Below are 13,810 nucleotides of genomic sequence, written 5' to 3' on the forward strand. Positions count from 1 at the left end.
TATGATAGCCATCTTCAAATATCTTAAGGGCTGTCACATGGGAGGGGTAGCATGCTTGTTTTCTCCTGCTCTGGAGGGTAGGACTCGAACCAATGGCTTCAAGTTACAAGAAAGGAGATTCTGACTAAACATTCAGAAAAACTTTCTGACAGTAAGAGCTGTTTGACAGTGGAATGGACTACCTCAGAAGGTAATGGATTCTCCTTCAATGGAGGTTTTTAAGCAGAGGTTGGATGGCCATCTGTCATGGATGCTTTAGCTGAGATTCCTGCATTGCAGGGGGTTGGACTAGATGACCCTAGGGACCCCTTCCAACTATATGATTCTATGAAAGCAGCATTCAGGACCTGGGCACGTCTGGATTGTGAGGTCTCTTGGCCTAATGGAGTCTGAGCTTGTTGTGAGAGGTTTTTTCTTCTTTTGCAAGGCCCTGGCAAAGGAGTGAAAAACGCTTCAGGGTTCAGCTGTGTGCTGTGACTTCTCTCCCCAAATATTCAGAGAACATTTCAAGCAGCAGACATACCGGTAATTAAATGATGCACAGCTGGTGTGGAATATGCCTCGGGAGTGTTTGACTGCGATTCCCAGTGCACTTCCTCTTGAGTCAACACCATGGAAATCAAGGGGACTTATGACTAAGTCCATTTAGGGCTGGGCTTTCATAATTTAATTGGATGGCTGCTGCGTGAGGCTGTTCCCCAGTTTGATAGCCTATAAATTTGGCATGGGAGTCAGGCTGTAAAAATTCTCCCAGTGGCTTAAAAAGGCTGTTCATCACAGCTGACTTTCAATTGTTTCCTTTTCTGTAGTTTGCACACAAGCGATGGCCCATTCCACAACTCGTAACTTTCATGAGAAACTGATTGCATGACAAGGGAAAAGGGACTTGCTCGTTTTGTGCTCTCCCTCTCCTGACATTTCAGCAGTAACCTCTAACGAAGCATCACACAGTTTCCTCATGAAGATTTTATTCTACTAACTAGCTGGCCCGGGCACGCGTTGCTGTGCCTGACTCAGGGTCTCCCCCCACCCTGTTCCGACCCATTACCTGTCCCTGTCCCCCCTCCCCCACCCCCGGGTTCATGCCTGTGTCTCTCCCCATCTTGTTCTGACCCATTACCTATCCCTGCCCCCTATTCCGCCCCCCATCCCACCCCCCCAGGCAAGGCCCTACCTCCACTGGACCTAGTCTGGAAATGGCCTAGTCTGCGAAAGGCCTGTTTTCAGTTGGTTGCTGTGGAATTTTGTGATGTCACCGATTGTCTGCAGCCAATGGAGACGCTGCTTCTCCGTTCTATTTCCCAGCATGCACTTTTATCTGATCAGTGTGTTTTGTAGCAGGTGGTTTTTGGGGTTTTATGTCACATCTGTCTTTGAAAACGGTCTGAGCTTGATCTGGTAGTCACATTTGACTAGGTGTCCAAATTTCAGCGGTATTGGTCAAGCAGTTTGGTTGAACATTAGAGAGGAACGTACGCACAGACACGCACAGACTACAGTTTTATATATACTGTATAGATGTTTTATATTTCCAAGACTGTGTGTGCATCCAGCACCACCAGCATAGAAAACCATAGGTCAGCCTTTGGAAACCTGCTGCCCTCCAGATGTTTTTGGACATCAACTCCCCTCAGCCCCAGCCAGCACAACCATATGGCAGAAGGGCCAATGGGAGCACAGCCATGCTGCCTGGGGCTGATGAGAATTGGATGCAGAAACGTCTGGAGGGCACCAGGTTGGGGAAGGCTGCTGCAAATACTTGCTAAATTTCTCACACAATCTCGGGCCTCTCCTTTTGCAGCTGGAGGCAGAAATAGTTCAGGATACCAGTCGCCAGAAACCACAGGAGGGGATGGGGCTCTTGTGCTTGAATCCTGCTTAAGAGTTTCCCACAGGCATCTGGTTGGCCACTGTGAGAACAGGATTCTGGTCTAGATGTTCCAGCACTTGTGATGGGTGTGGTGGAGTTTAGTCTGCTCATTCTTGATCACCCCTGTGTACAAATAGCCTTTACATGTAGCCTTTTGTCTGTGAACATTTCAGGACCCTTTGGGATGGATGGCATCTCATAAAAATGTCAGGTGTGCTTATTGTTGTGCCATTCTCCTTGCCTCCATTGAGGCTGGGATGAGCCACCTTCTTTTAGCTCTACAGTCACCCTTTGGAAAACAACAAGCAACTCAGTTTCTTCCAATTGTTTTCCTCTTGTGCCAAAGACCATCTGGGTGCCATGTTGAACTTGAGAAATGCTTTGTTGTCATGGAAATATCTGAAAAGCCACAATGTAATAGTAAAATAAGAAAAAGTGGTGTCACTTATGTGTCGTTCCTCTTTTACTTGAGGAGGAAATATCTGGAGTGTTAAGCTTTCGTGCTTGGCATTGGGCCCATTCTGTTTCAGTGCTGCTGATAAATTTAGCTCTATTCACTCATAGCTCAAGAGCTGGAATCCTCTGGAAGGTGGGGCCCTGCCTGTTCCCATCATTGAGCAGGTGCAGATCACTGCTGAGGAGGTTGGACAGGTAACGGTCACTGTAACTGTGTGTTCCAAACCATCACCCAACATGAGTCTGACACCTAAGCTCCCACCATCTATTAAGGTCCAATGGAAGATTCTTGCTCAGAGTCACTTTGTTTAGAAAGTAGGTTTCCTAACCTGTGATTGTGTTTAGAATGTTATAACTGCTTTTAGAAAGCTTTTGTGTGTGTGGATGTTTTATTTTGTGGAAAGTTTTTATTGTGGATGTGTTTGCCACCCTGGGCAGAATGCAGAAGAACAGCTGGGCATGCTGGAAGATTGAGGACAAATAATAAAAAAGTACTTCTTCACCCAACGCATAGTTAAACTATGGAGCTCACTCTCACAGGAGGCAATGCTGATGACCAAATAGAGGGTTGGACAAATATATGGAGGAGGATACAGCTAACAGTGGCTACTACCCTGTTTCTCATATTTTAAGACATACCCATAAAATAAGACATAGCAGGATTTTTAAGCATTCAAGGAATATAATAATAATAATAATAATAATAATAATAATAATAATAATAATAATAATTTTTATTTATACCCCGCCCTTCCCAGTCAAGACCGGGCTCAGGGCGGCTAACAACAAATAATATCAACACAAATATAAAAGAAACATTTCAGTTAAAACAACAGAATAATACAATGTTAAAATTCAATTTTAAAATTAAAAATCTACGAATAAGATAAAACCATTATAAATAAAACCTTAGGGGAGGGTAACCGTGGGGTCAGACTGCGTCAGTCCGAAGGCCAAACGAAACAGCTCTGTCTTGCAGGCCCTACGAAAAGATGACAAATCCCGCAGGGCCCTAGTCTCCTGGGACAGAGCGTTCCACCAGGTCGGGGCCAGTACTGAGAAGGCCCTGGTCCTGGTCGAGGCCAGCCTAGCCACCTTGTGACTCGGGATCTCCAATATGTTATTATTTGTGGACCGTAATGTCCTCTGTGGGTCATACCGGGAGAGGCGGTCCCGCAGGTATAAGCCATACGCTGAAAATAAGACATAGTGATAGGCGCAGCAGCAATGCTGGCCGCAGCAGGAGGAGGAGGAAAAAAATAAGACATCCCTTGAAAATAAGCCATAGTGTGTTTTTTTGAGGAAAAAATAAATATAAGACATGTCTTATAATATGAGAAACACGGTAGCCATGATGGCTCTGCAATGTCTCGATGGTCAGATGCAGGAATGCTTCTGAATACCAGTTGCTGGAAGCCAGAAGAAGGGAGAGGGCTGCTCTTGTGCTCAGGTCTTGCTTTCCAGTTTCCAAAAAGGCATCTGGTTGGGCACTATGAGGGCAGGATGCTGGACTAGATGGGCTGTTGGCTTGATCCAGCAGGCTCCTCTGGTGTTCTTGTTGGTGGTGACCTTTAAAGCCCTAAATGGACTCAGCTTTGTATACCTAAAGGAGTGTCTCCACCTCCATCGTTCAGCCCGGAGACCGAGGTCCGGCTCTGAGGGTCTTCCCCCATTGTGAGATGTGAAGTTACAGGGAACCAGGCAGAGGGCCTTCTTGGCAGTGGCACCCGCCTTTCCTTGACATCTCGCTCATGTGACTCTTTAGCCTTTGGCTGTCAAGTCAAGGAGAGCAGCAACTGGCTAAGCTGACACATTGCCAAGGAGGATTCAGGAGGTTATACCACTGCACAGCACGTCAGCTCAGAAAAGCTTTATTTCCTATAATGCAGTCAGAAACCCAGTGCCCACGAATCCTCATGCTATGCTTTGGTCTGCTGAACTGCACAGCTGGCTCTTCCATTGGTTAGGGTGAGTCAAGTGGCTCAGGTGGCATCTGCTAGGGGTTTGCTGCCCCCTGCTTGCTTCTCCTGAGCTCCCTTCAGCCACCCCCCTCTGTTGGAGGGGAGACCTGGGAATGCTGCATGGCCTGTGCCGGCCACCCTGAACTCACCTGCTGCCTCAGGTGAGGTAGCGGATGCTGCTTGCTCATCAGTGTTGCAGTTAGTCAGCTGCCGGTCTGCTTGACTCCTCTGCATGGAGCAGAGAGAAGTGCCTTGGGCTGGCTCTGCTGAGCTGCGGCTCACCTGTTCTTTTTATGTGGGGATCCAGAGGCACCTGGCTCACTCCTCTCAAAAAAGCACACGCTAGCTAGGCTTCAGCTTGATACAAATTAAGTAGATGGTTTTGGTTTTTTCTTTCGGGGGGTGGTATAAAAGCTGCTGCTCCTCCTTCTAAAGAGAACTTTGGGCAGACACAGAAGACTGCACAACCAGTCATTTTTGTCTCTTTACTCCTGCTCCTAACTTCCTTTCATCTAGCCTGATGAGGAGTTCTGGGGAACTGAAAAGCTTGCACACAATTCTAGGACATTTTGGTTGTTCTCAGACAGGTATTGGCTTAATAAAGATTTTGGAACATTTAAAAACAGGTAACCGTTCCAATCTGACAGCATAGGTGGGATTGGTGAGCTAACTTTCTGCTGCCTCTATCAGGATCAGGAAACACTGGTATTTAATAAATAAGCACCACGGGTGCCAACACAGAAAAGATCCTACTCCATGTTCCCTTGGATTTCCCCTCAGGAAATAGAGGGTGACTGAGTAAGGCTGCATCATAACAACACTATGAGCCTGCTGGATCAGGCCAAGGGCCCATCTAGTCCAGCATCCTGCTCTCACAGGGGCCAACCAGATGCTCCAGTGGGAAACCTGCTAGCAGGACCTGAGTCCTCTCCCCTCCTGTGGTTTCCAGCAACTGATATTCAGAAACATTGCTGCCTCCTGCTGTGGAGGCAGAGCAGAGCCACTTGCTAGTAGACATGGATAGCCTTCTCCTCCCTGAATTTGTTCAATCCTCTTTTGAGCCATCACTGCCTTCTATGGGAACAAGTGCCATAGTTTAACTATGTGCTGTGTGAAGAAAGACTTTCTTCTATCTGTTGTGAATGGCCAACATCGCCATTCCTTAGGTCAGCCTTCCACAACCTGGTGCCCTCCAGGTGCTTTAGACTACAGCTCCCATCAATCCTAACTTCATATGGCCATGCTGTCCTGGAGTGGAGAGCAGTTACAGTGCAACACATCTGGGGGTACCAGGTTGGCAAAGTTGGCCTTAAAGAATTGGGGGGGGGACATCTGGGGGAGGGGAAGCCCCTTCTCCTTTTTTACTTTCTGCTCCTACATTTTAATTTCTCCCTCTTCCAGGTATATGGCCATTATCCGCCCGCTGCAACCAAGGCTATCAGCCTCAGCCACCAAGGTCGTCATCTGTGTCATCTGGTTACTGGCTTTATTGCTGTCATTCCCACAAGGCTACTACGCAACAACAGCCGATCTCCCTGGCCGAGTGGTGTGTCTGGTGGATTGGCCAGAAAATACAACTCAGACCTATGGAGTAACGTGAGTTCTTGTGTTTCCTTTGCAATAGAATCATCCTTGGGTTGTGAAGAGAACTCATGACATTGTCCCAATCCTGCAGTGTCCTGATTATCCTAGAAGATGCAAAGAACATGACATAAGAGCATGAGAAGACTTTGCTGGATCAGACCAATGGCCCATCTAGTGCAGCATCCTGTACTCACAGTGGCCAAACAGATGCCCCAAAGGAAAACCAGCAAGCAGGATCCAAGTACAAGAGCACACTCCCCTCTTGTGATTTCCAGCTGCTGGTATTCAGGACCATTACGGCCTCCCACCAAGAAGGCAGAGCATAGCCATCTTGACTCATAGCCATTGATAGCCCACTCCTCCATGAATTGTCTAATCCTCTTTTAAAGCCATCCAAGTTGGGGGCCATCACTGCTTCCTGTAGGAACGAGTTCCATAGTTTATCTGTGTGCTGCATGAAGAAGTCCTAGGGTGGCATCAGGCTCTCTGCATCAGGCTCCCAATGTCAGCTGGAGAAAGGCTCCAATCCATACAATTCTATAAGTCACATTATCTTTTTTGGGAGGGCAGAGCCCTCAGCACCTCCTCCTGCATTTCCTGGCCTGAGGATGTGATTCTCCCATCACCTTCAAAGTCTGAGGATGCTACCCCAGAAGCTGCATTTGCTCTACAGCCAGGTAGAAGCATGTGGCTGCAGAACTGACTACAGGCCCTTTAAAGATAGCACACAGTTTTTCTCAGGGGAGGGGAGCCCTCAGATGACTCTGAGAAAGCAGCATCTTCCACACCACAGCCAAGAGGACCTGGCAGAATTGTGGTACCTTCCCCTGTGCCCATCAGAGCAGCATAGTCATAGAATTACAGGGACCCCAAGGTTCATTTAGTCCAGTGTTGGCCAAACCTGGTCCTCCAGCTGTTTTGGGACTACAATTCCCATCATCCCTGACCACAGGTCCTATTAGCTAGGGATGGTGGGAGTTGTCGTCCAAAGACAGCTGGATGGCCAAGTTTGGCCAACACTGATTTAGTCCAACTCCCTGCAATGTTGGATCAGAGCTAAATAATCCCTGACAGATGGCCATCGAAACTCTGTTTAAAAACCTCCAATGAAAAAGAGTCTACCACCTTCTGAGATAGTCAGAAAGTTCTTGATTTTTAGTCAGAATCTCCTTTCTTGTCATTTTATTCCACTCGTTCAGACCCTGGAGCATCAGAAAACGAGCTCGCTCCATCTTCCATGTGGTGCAGCCCTTCAGATATTTGAAGATGGCGCTCATATTTCCTTTCAGTCGTCTCTTCTCCTGTCTAAACATGCTCACTCCCCTCAACTGTTCCTCATAAGGCTTGGCTTCCAGACCCTTTATCGTCTTGGTCACCCTCCACAGTGGCGGAGCTTCATGCTCCGGCACCGGGGGACGGAGAACAGGCGGGGGCGGGGATGGCGCACGTTCTGGGGGCTTGGTGCGCTGCCCGCGAGGGCGTGGCGCATGTTCTGGGGGCGTGGTGCGCTGCCCGCGGGGGTGGCACACCCAGCGCCGGTGGGAGGGAGTAGCCACGATGGCACCCTCGGGATCGTGATGCCCAGGGCAGAGTGCCCCTATCGCCCCCCTCTTCCTACACCCCTGCCCTCCAGTCATGTTACAGTGCCTCAGTTTCCCCTGAGTAATGAATATTGCTACATCTAGTTCGGCCCTTTGTTTCCTGCAGTTACTCTGATGATATCCAGCAGCTTCTCTGAAATCCCAAATCTTCTCTGAAATCCATTGGGTTCAAACAGTACTGCCACTCTCCACAAAGTGGACTGTTCCCATTTGGATCCAAAGTATGTTTAGCAGGGTTGCATATTCTCTGCGATTGCTTTACCTGACCTGATTGGGAATCTGTGGGAGCATGACTTTTTCTGACATGCAGTTCCATGTAAATACGAAGCCATCTTAGAAACTGAGGTCATCCTTGCAACAATAACACTTGCTGGGGGTTTGGCTGTCCTGCTAAAATGGCAGACGTCAGGATTTGTAGCTCATTGTCCAGTTATGTAGCTTTATCAATCTTGTCCTGGTAAGAGGCTTTGGGGTGTTTTGATTAATGCCTTCTTTCTCCTCTAGAACTTCCTTTGCTTCATGTACGATAAGTTGAATATTTCATAGTCTCATTTGTCTGTCTATATTTCTTGAAGCCAGTGTGACTTGTACAGCAAATTCTCTGTAAACATCTGATTCCTTTTTTTCTTTTTAAGATGGTGCTTCTAAGCCTAAGGGATAGTGTTGCATGTGCTGGGAGCATTTTGGACTGGACAATAACAGCTTCTTTAAAATGGCTCTCAGTGGTTTATGAGCATTGTGTCAACCGAGATAGAAATTTGGCCTCTTTTATGCTGGTTGATTCCAAGGAAAATACGATTGCTAGACATTCTTTCCCCCATTTGGACACACTGCTGCTAATTCAGTGATAAATTTCTTGACACAAACATGGCAAGCTGTGAATTTTGCAAAAGGAGGTTCACCAGGGCCACTTTTACTGTCAGTGGATATGTCATAATATTTTGAAGCAGGGTGATGGATAAGTAAAGCACATGGTTGGGGAGAGCTGGTGAAAGGATTGCATTTATTTATTTATTTATTTATTTATTTATATTAGATTTTTATTTATTTATATTAAAGATTTTTTTGGTTTACAAAAGTACAGTCTTTCTTACACATCAGTTACATTTGTTGTGAGACATTAGTGTTGAGTATAGTAGTCAGCACGTGGGTGGCGCTGTGGGTTAAACCACCGAGCCTAGGGCTTGCCGATCAGAAGGTCGGCGGTTCGAATCACCGTGACAGGGTGAGCTCCCATTGCTCGGTCCCAGCCCCTGCCCACCTAGCAGTTCAAAAGCATGTCAAAGTGCAAGTAGATAAATAGGTACCACTCCGGCGGGAAGGTAAACGGCATTCCCGTGTGCTGCTCTGGTTCGCCAGAAGCGGCTTTGTCATGCTGGCCACATGACCTGGAAGCTGTATGCCGGCTCCCTTGGCCAATAACACAAGATGAGCGCAGCAACTCCAGAGTCGGTCACGACTGGACCTAATGGTCAGGGGTCCCTTTACCTTACAGTATAAGGCAGGCATCCCCAAACTTCGGCCCTCCAGATGTTTTGGACTACAATTCCCATCATCCCTGACCACTGGTCCTGTTAGCTAGGGATCATGGGAGTTGTAGACCAAAACATCTGGAGGGCCGCAGTTTGGGGATGCCTGGTATAAGGTGAGGGGAGAGGAGAGGCGGGGTGGTGAGGCTTTGTATTGTGTATGTGTGGGGTTTTGTGTCAGCGTCCACTGGGTAGGCTCTCTTTCTATTTGCTTATTACATTTCCTTGGTAGTGAGAAGGGTTGGCAGAGTCCAAGGTGTGGTTGGTTGTCTGTGGTTGGTGGTTGCAGTGGGGTTTGTTTGCATTTGTGAGGCTGGGAGAGCTTGTTGGGTCAGGGAAGCCCGATTGATTTGTATGTTGTCGGTGGATTCTTGTTGTTGTCTTGTTGGGCTGTTTATGTGATAAGCCATGCTGGGGTGAAGGAGTCCTCTTCTATTTGTCCCCGTGTCAGTTTCAGTCTGTAGGCTAGTTTTTGTACTAAAACTGTCTCCCGCACAATTTGGTGCCAGTGGTCCATGTTCACTCTTGACAGGTCTCTCCAGTGTCTGGCTATGAGTCTTCTGGCTGTTGAGAGTAGATGGGTTATAAGCTCTGTGTAATGTGAGTGGTCATTATGATCTTGGAAGATGTTCAGTAGGGCCAGTTCTGGGATGAGTTCTAATACCTGTTTAGTCATTTTGCATATCTCTTGGAGGACTGCTCTCCAGAAGGGTTGGATTTGGGGGGAATTCCCACCATTGCATGTTTTATCCTTGCTCCCAAACTGCAGGTTTATTTGAATGTCTGTATACCAACTTTTCAAAGTCTGATAGTCATTTATACATCCAGCACCTTCCTGCTGCCTCCTTGCCTCTTAAAACCCCCAAGGGAATCCCACTGTCCCCCAAGGGGCAGCACTGTCCACTTAGGGAACCAGTGGGTTTAGAGTGTTGGACTATGACCTGGAAGACCAGGGTTCAAATTCAGCCATGAAGCTTGCTGAGACCTTGAGGCTGTCACTGTCTGTTGGGTATCTGAGGATAAAATATATAATAAAATTATGACTATTAGTTTGATCTTTTATTATGTTAAGAGTGGCTGGGGAAACCTAGCCAGATGGGCAGGTGGTGGTGGTGGTTATGTGTTTGTTTGTTTGTATAAATGGCTCTCTCTTTTCCTGTTTAATAACAAACAATCTTGAGCTTCTTGGTGGTAAGATGTAATGGAATGAATGTATGAATGAGTAAATGAATACTATTGAAAATAAAATTAATGCCCCATTAAATCAACATAAGATCATGCTTGGGATTCCTGGCTACTTCTCAGGGGACCTGCCCCACCATCCATAACTTGTGGCTCACTGGTTTGGATGCCAAAACAACTCTGCTCTCGCAGAGTCTTCTGCTTGAAGACAAGTCCCCCCTGACACCCTGCCCCCAGAAATGGAGATATTACCAGTTTTCATTACCAGAAGGTCATTTGCTTTGACATCATATTTTCGTTCAGCTCAGAGAAATTGGCTCGTTTCCTCGGCAGCCAATTTATTACCGTCATGATCCATCTTTCCGTGCTTAGCAAACATTGTTCCCATAACCAATCTGATTATCTGCCTTAGTTGAAGCATTTTAGTGAGTCCGCAGCTTGCATTTTAGATGTTGGTTTTTATAAATGGATTTCAGATGTCACTGTGGATATTCCAGTGCTTTCCAGCATTCTGTTTCCTGCCTCTCTTATTTGCTGTAGTGAAATATGAGGGATATAAATCAACTGGTCGGTGGGGACAGGGAATGTCGGGAGATGGTTGTTAAATGTGAAGCTTGCTGCTCTCATTCAGGGGCCCCTTCTCTGTTGTCTTCATGGAGCCCCTTGCCCCCATTTACAAGAGCTTCCCATGTATTGTAACGGAGAGGACTGCTTGTTATGTGCAAGCTGCTGTGTCTCAATACTAAAGGCTAGTTTAACAGCTGATCTATGTGTGCTCCCTTTCCTTTCGCTATGGAAGCGAAAGGAAAGTCCGATGCTGTAAAGAAAAATATTGCATAGGAACCTGGAATGTAAGAACCATGAATGGAGGTAAGCTGGATGTGGTCAAAAAGGAGATGACAAGAATAAATATCGACATCCTGGGCATCAGTGAACTAAAATGGAAGGGAATGGGCGAATTCAGTTCGGGTGACTATCATATCTACTACTGTGGGCAAGAATCCTGTAGTAGAAATGGAGTGGCCCTCATAGTCAACAAAAGAGTGGCAAAAGCTGTAATGGGATGCAATCTCAAAAATGACAGAATGATCTCGATACGAATCCAAGGCAGACCTTTTAACATCACGGTAATCCAAGTTTATGCACCAACTACCGGTGCTGAAGAAAGTGAAATTGACCAATTCTATGAAGACCTACAACACCTTCTAGAAATGACACCAAAGAAGGATGTTCTTCTCATTACAGGGGATTGGAATGCTAAAGTAGGGAATCAAGAGATAAAAGGAACAACTGGCAAGTTTGGCCTTGGAGTTCAAAATGAAGCAGGGCAAAGGCTAATAGAGTTCTGTCAAGAGAACAAGCTGGTCATCACAAACACTCTCTTCCAACAACACAAGAGACGACTCTACACATGGATATCACCAAATGGGCAGCATCGAAATCAGATTGATTATATTTTCTGCAGCCAAAGATGGAGAAGCTCTATACAGTCAGCAAAAACAAGACCTGGAGCTGACTGTAACTCAGATCATCAGCTTCTTATAGCAAAATTCCAGCTTAAACTGAAGAAAGTAGGAAAAACCACTGGGCCAGTAAGATACAATCTGAATCAAATCCCTTATGAATACACAGTGGAAGTGAGGAACAGGTTTAAGGATTTAGATTTGGTGGACAGAGTGCCTGAAGAACTATGGATGGAGGCTCGTAACATTATACAGGAAGCAGAAACGAAAACCATCCCAAGGAAAAGGAAATGCAAGAAAGCAAAATGGCTGTCCAACGAGGCCTTACAAATAGCGGAGGAGAGGAGGCAAGCAAAATGCAAGGGAGATAGGGAAAGATACAGGAAACTGAATGCAGATTTCCAAAAAACAGCAAGGAGAGACAAGAGGGTCTTCTTAAATGAGCAATGCAAAGAAATAGAGGAAAACAATAGAATGGGGAAAACCAGAGATCTGTTCAAGAAAATTGGAGATATGAAAGGAACATTTCGTACAAAGATTACCATAATCAAGGACAAAAGTGGTAAGGACCTAACAGAAGCAGAAGACATCAAGAAGAGGTGGCAGGAATACACAGAGGAATTATACCAGAAAGATATGGAGGTCTCGTACACCCCAGGTAGTGTGGTTGCTGACCTTGAGCCAGACAATCTTGGAGAGTGAAGTCAAATGGGCCTTAGAAAGCACTGCTAATAACAAGGCCAGTGGAAGTGAGGATATTCCAGCTGAACTATTTAAAATTTTAAAAGATGATGCTGTTAAGGTGCTACACCCAATATGCCAGCAAGTTTGGAAAACTCAGCAATGGCCAGAGGATTGGAGAAGATCAGTCTACATCCCAATTCCAAAGAAGGGCAGTGCCAAAGAATGCTCCAACTACCGCACAATTGCGCTCATTTCACATGCTAGCAAGGTTATGCTTAAAATTCTACAAGGCAGGCTTAGGCAGTATGTGGACCGAGAACTCCCAGAAGTGCAAGCTGGATTTCGAAAGGGCAGAGGAACCAGAGACCAAATAGCAAACATGCGCTGGATTATGGAGAAAGCTAGAGAGTTCCAGAAAAACGTCTACTTCTGCTTCATTGACTATGCAAAAGCCTTTGACTGTGTCGACCACAGCAAACTTTGGCAAGTTCTTAAAGAAATGGGACTGCCTGATCACCTCATCTGTCTCCTGAGAAATCTCCATGTGGGACAAGAAGCTACAGTTAGAACTGGATATGGAACAACTGATTGGTTCAAAATTGGGAAAGGAGTACGACAAGGTTGTATATTGTCTCCCTGCTTATTTAACTTATATGCAGAATTCATCATGCGAAAGGCTGGACTAGATGAATCCCAAGCCGGAATTAAGATTGCCGGAAGAAATATCAACAACCTCAGATATGCAGATGACACAACCTTGATGGCAGAAAGTGAGGAGGAATTAAAGAACCTTTTAATGAGGGTGAAAGAGGAGAGCGCAAAATATGGTCTGAAGCTCAACATCAAAAAAACCAAGATCATGGCCACTGGTCCCATCACCTCCTGGCAAATAGAAGGGGAAGAAATGGAGGCAGTGAGAGATTTTACTTTCTTGGGCTCCTTGATCACTGCAGATGGTGACAGCAGTCACGAAATTAAAAGACGCCTGCTTCTTGGGAGAAAAGCAATGACAAACCTAGACAGCATCTTAAAAAGCAGAGACATCACCTTGCCGACAAAGGTCTGTATAGTTAAAGCTATGGTTTTCCCAGTAGTGATGTATGGAAGTGAGAGCTGGACCATAAAGAAGGCTGATCGCCGAAGAATTGATGCTTTTGAATTATGGTGCTGGAGGAGACTCTTGAGAGTCCCATGGACTGCAAGAAGATCAAACCTATCCATTCTGAAGGAAATCAGCCCTGAGTGCTCCCTGGAAGGACAGATCGTGAAGCTGAGGCTCCAATACTTTGGCCACCTCATGAGAAGAGAAGAATCCTTGGAAAAGACCCTGATGTTGGGAAAGATTGAGGGCACTAGGAGAAGGGGACGAAAGAAGACAAGATGGTTGGACAGTGTTCTCGAAGCTACGAACATGAGTTTGACCAAACTGCGGGAGGCAGTGCAAGACAGGAGTGCCTGGCGTGCTATGGTCCATGGGGTC

General features: G+C 46.3%; 1 protein-coding gene across 1 annotated transcript in view; it reads left to right on the forward strand.

Annotated features, from left to right (window-relative positions):
- The window catches only part of TACR1 (tachykinin receptor 1), a 56,796-nt gene that overhangs the window by 17,749 nt on the left and 25,237 nt on the right, over nucleotides 1-13,810 (forward strand). Inside the window, exon 2 of the mRNA XM_035118867.2 lies at nucleotides 5,689-5,883. Within this exon, the coding sequence (XP_034974758.1) occupies nucleotides 5,689-5,883 (195 nt within the window). The remainder of the gene's footprint in view (nucleotides 1-5,688; nucleotides 5,884-13,810) is intronic.

Source organism: Zootoca vivipara, chromosome 6, assembly GCF_963506605.1.
Source record: "Zootoca vivipara chromosome 6, rZooViv1.1, whole genome shotgun sequence".
Taxonomy (NCBI): Eukaryota; Metazoa; Chordata; class Lepidosauria; order Squamata; family Lacertidae; genus Zootoca; species Zootoca vivipara.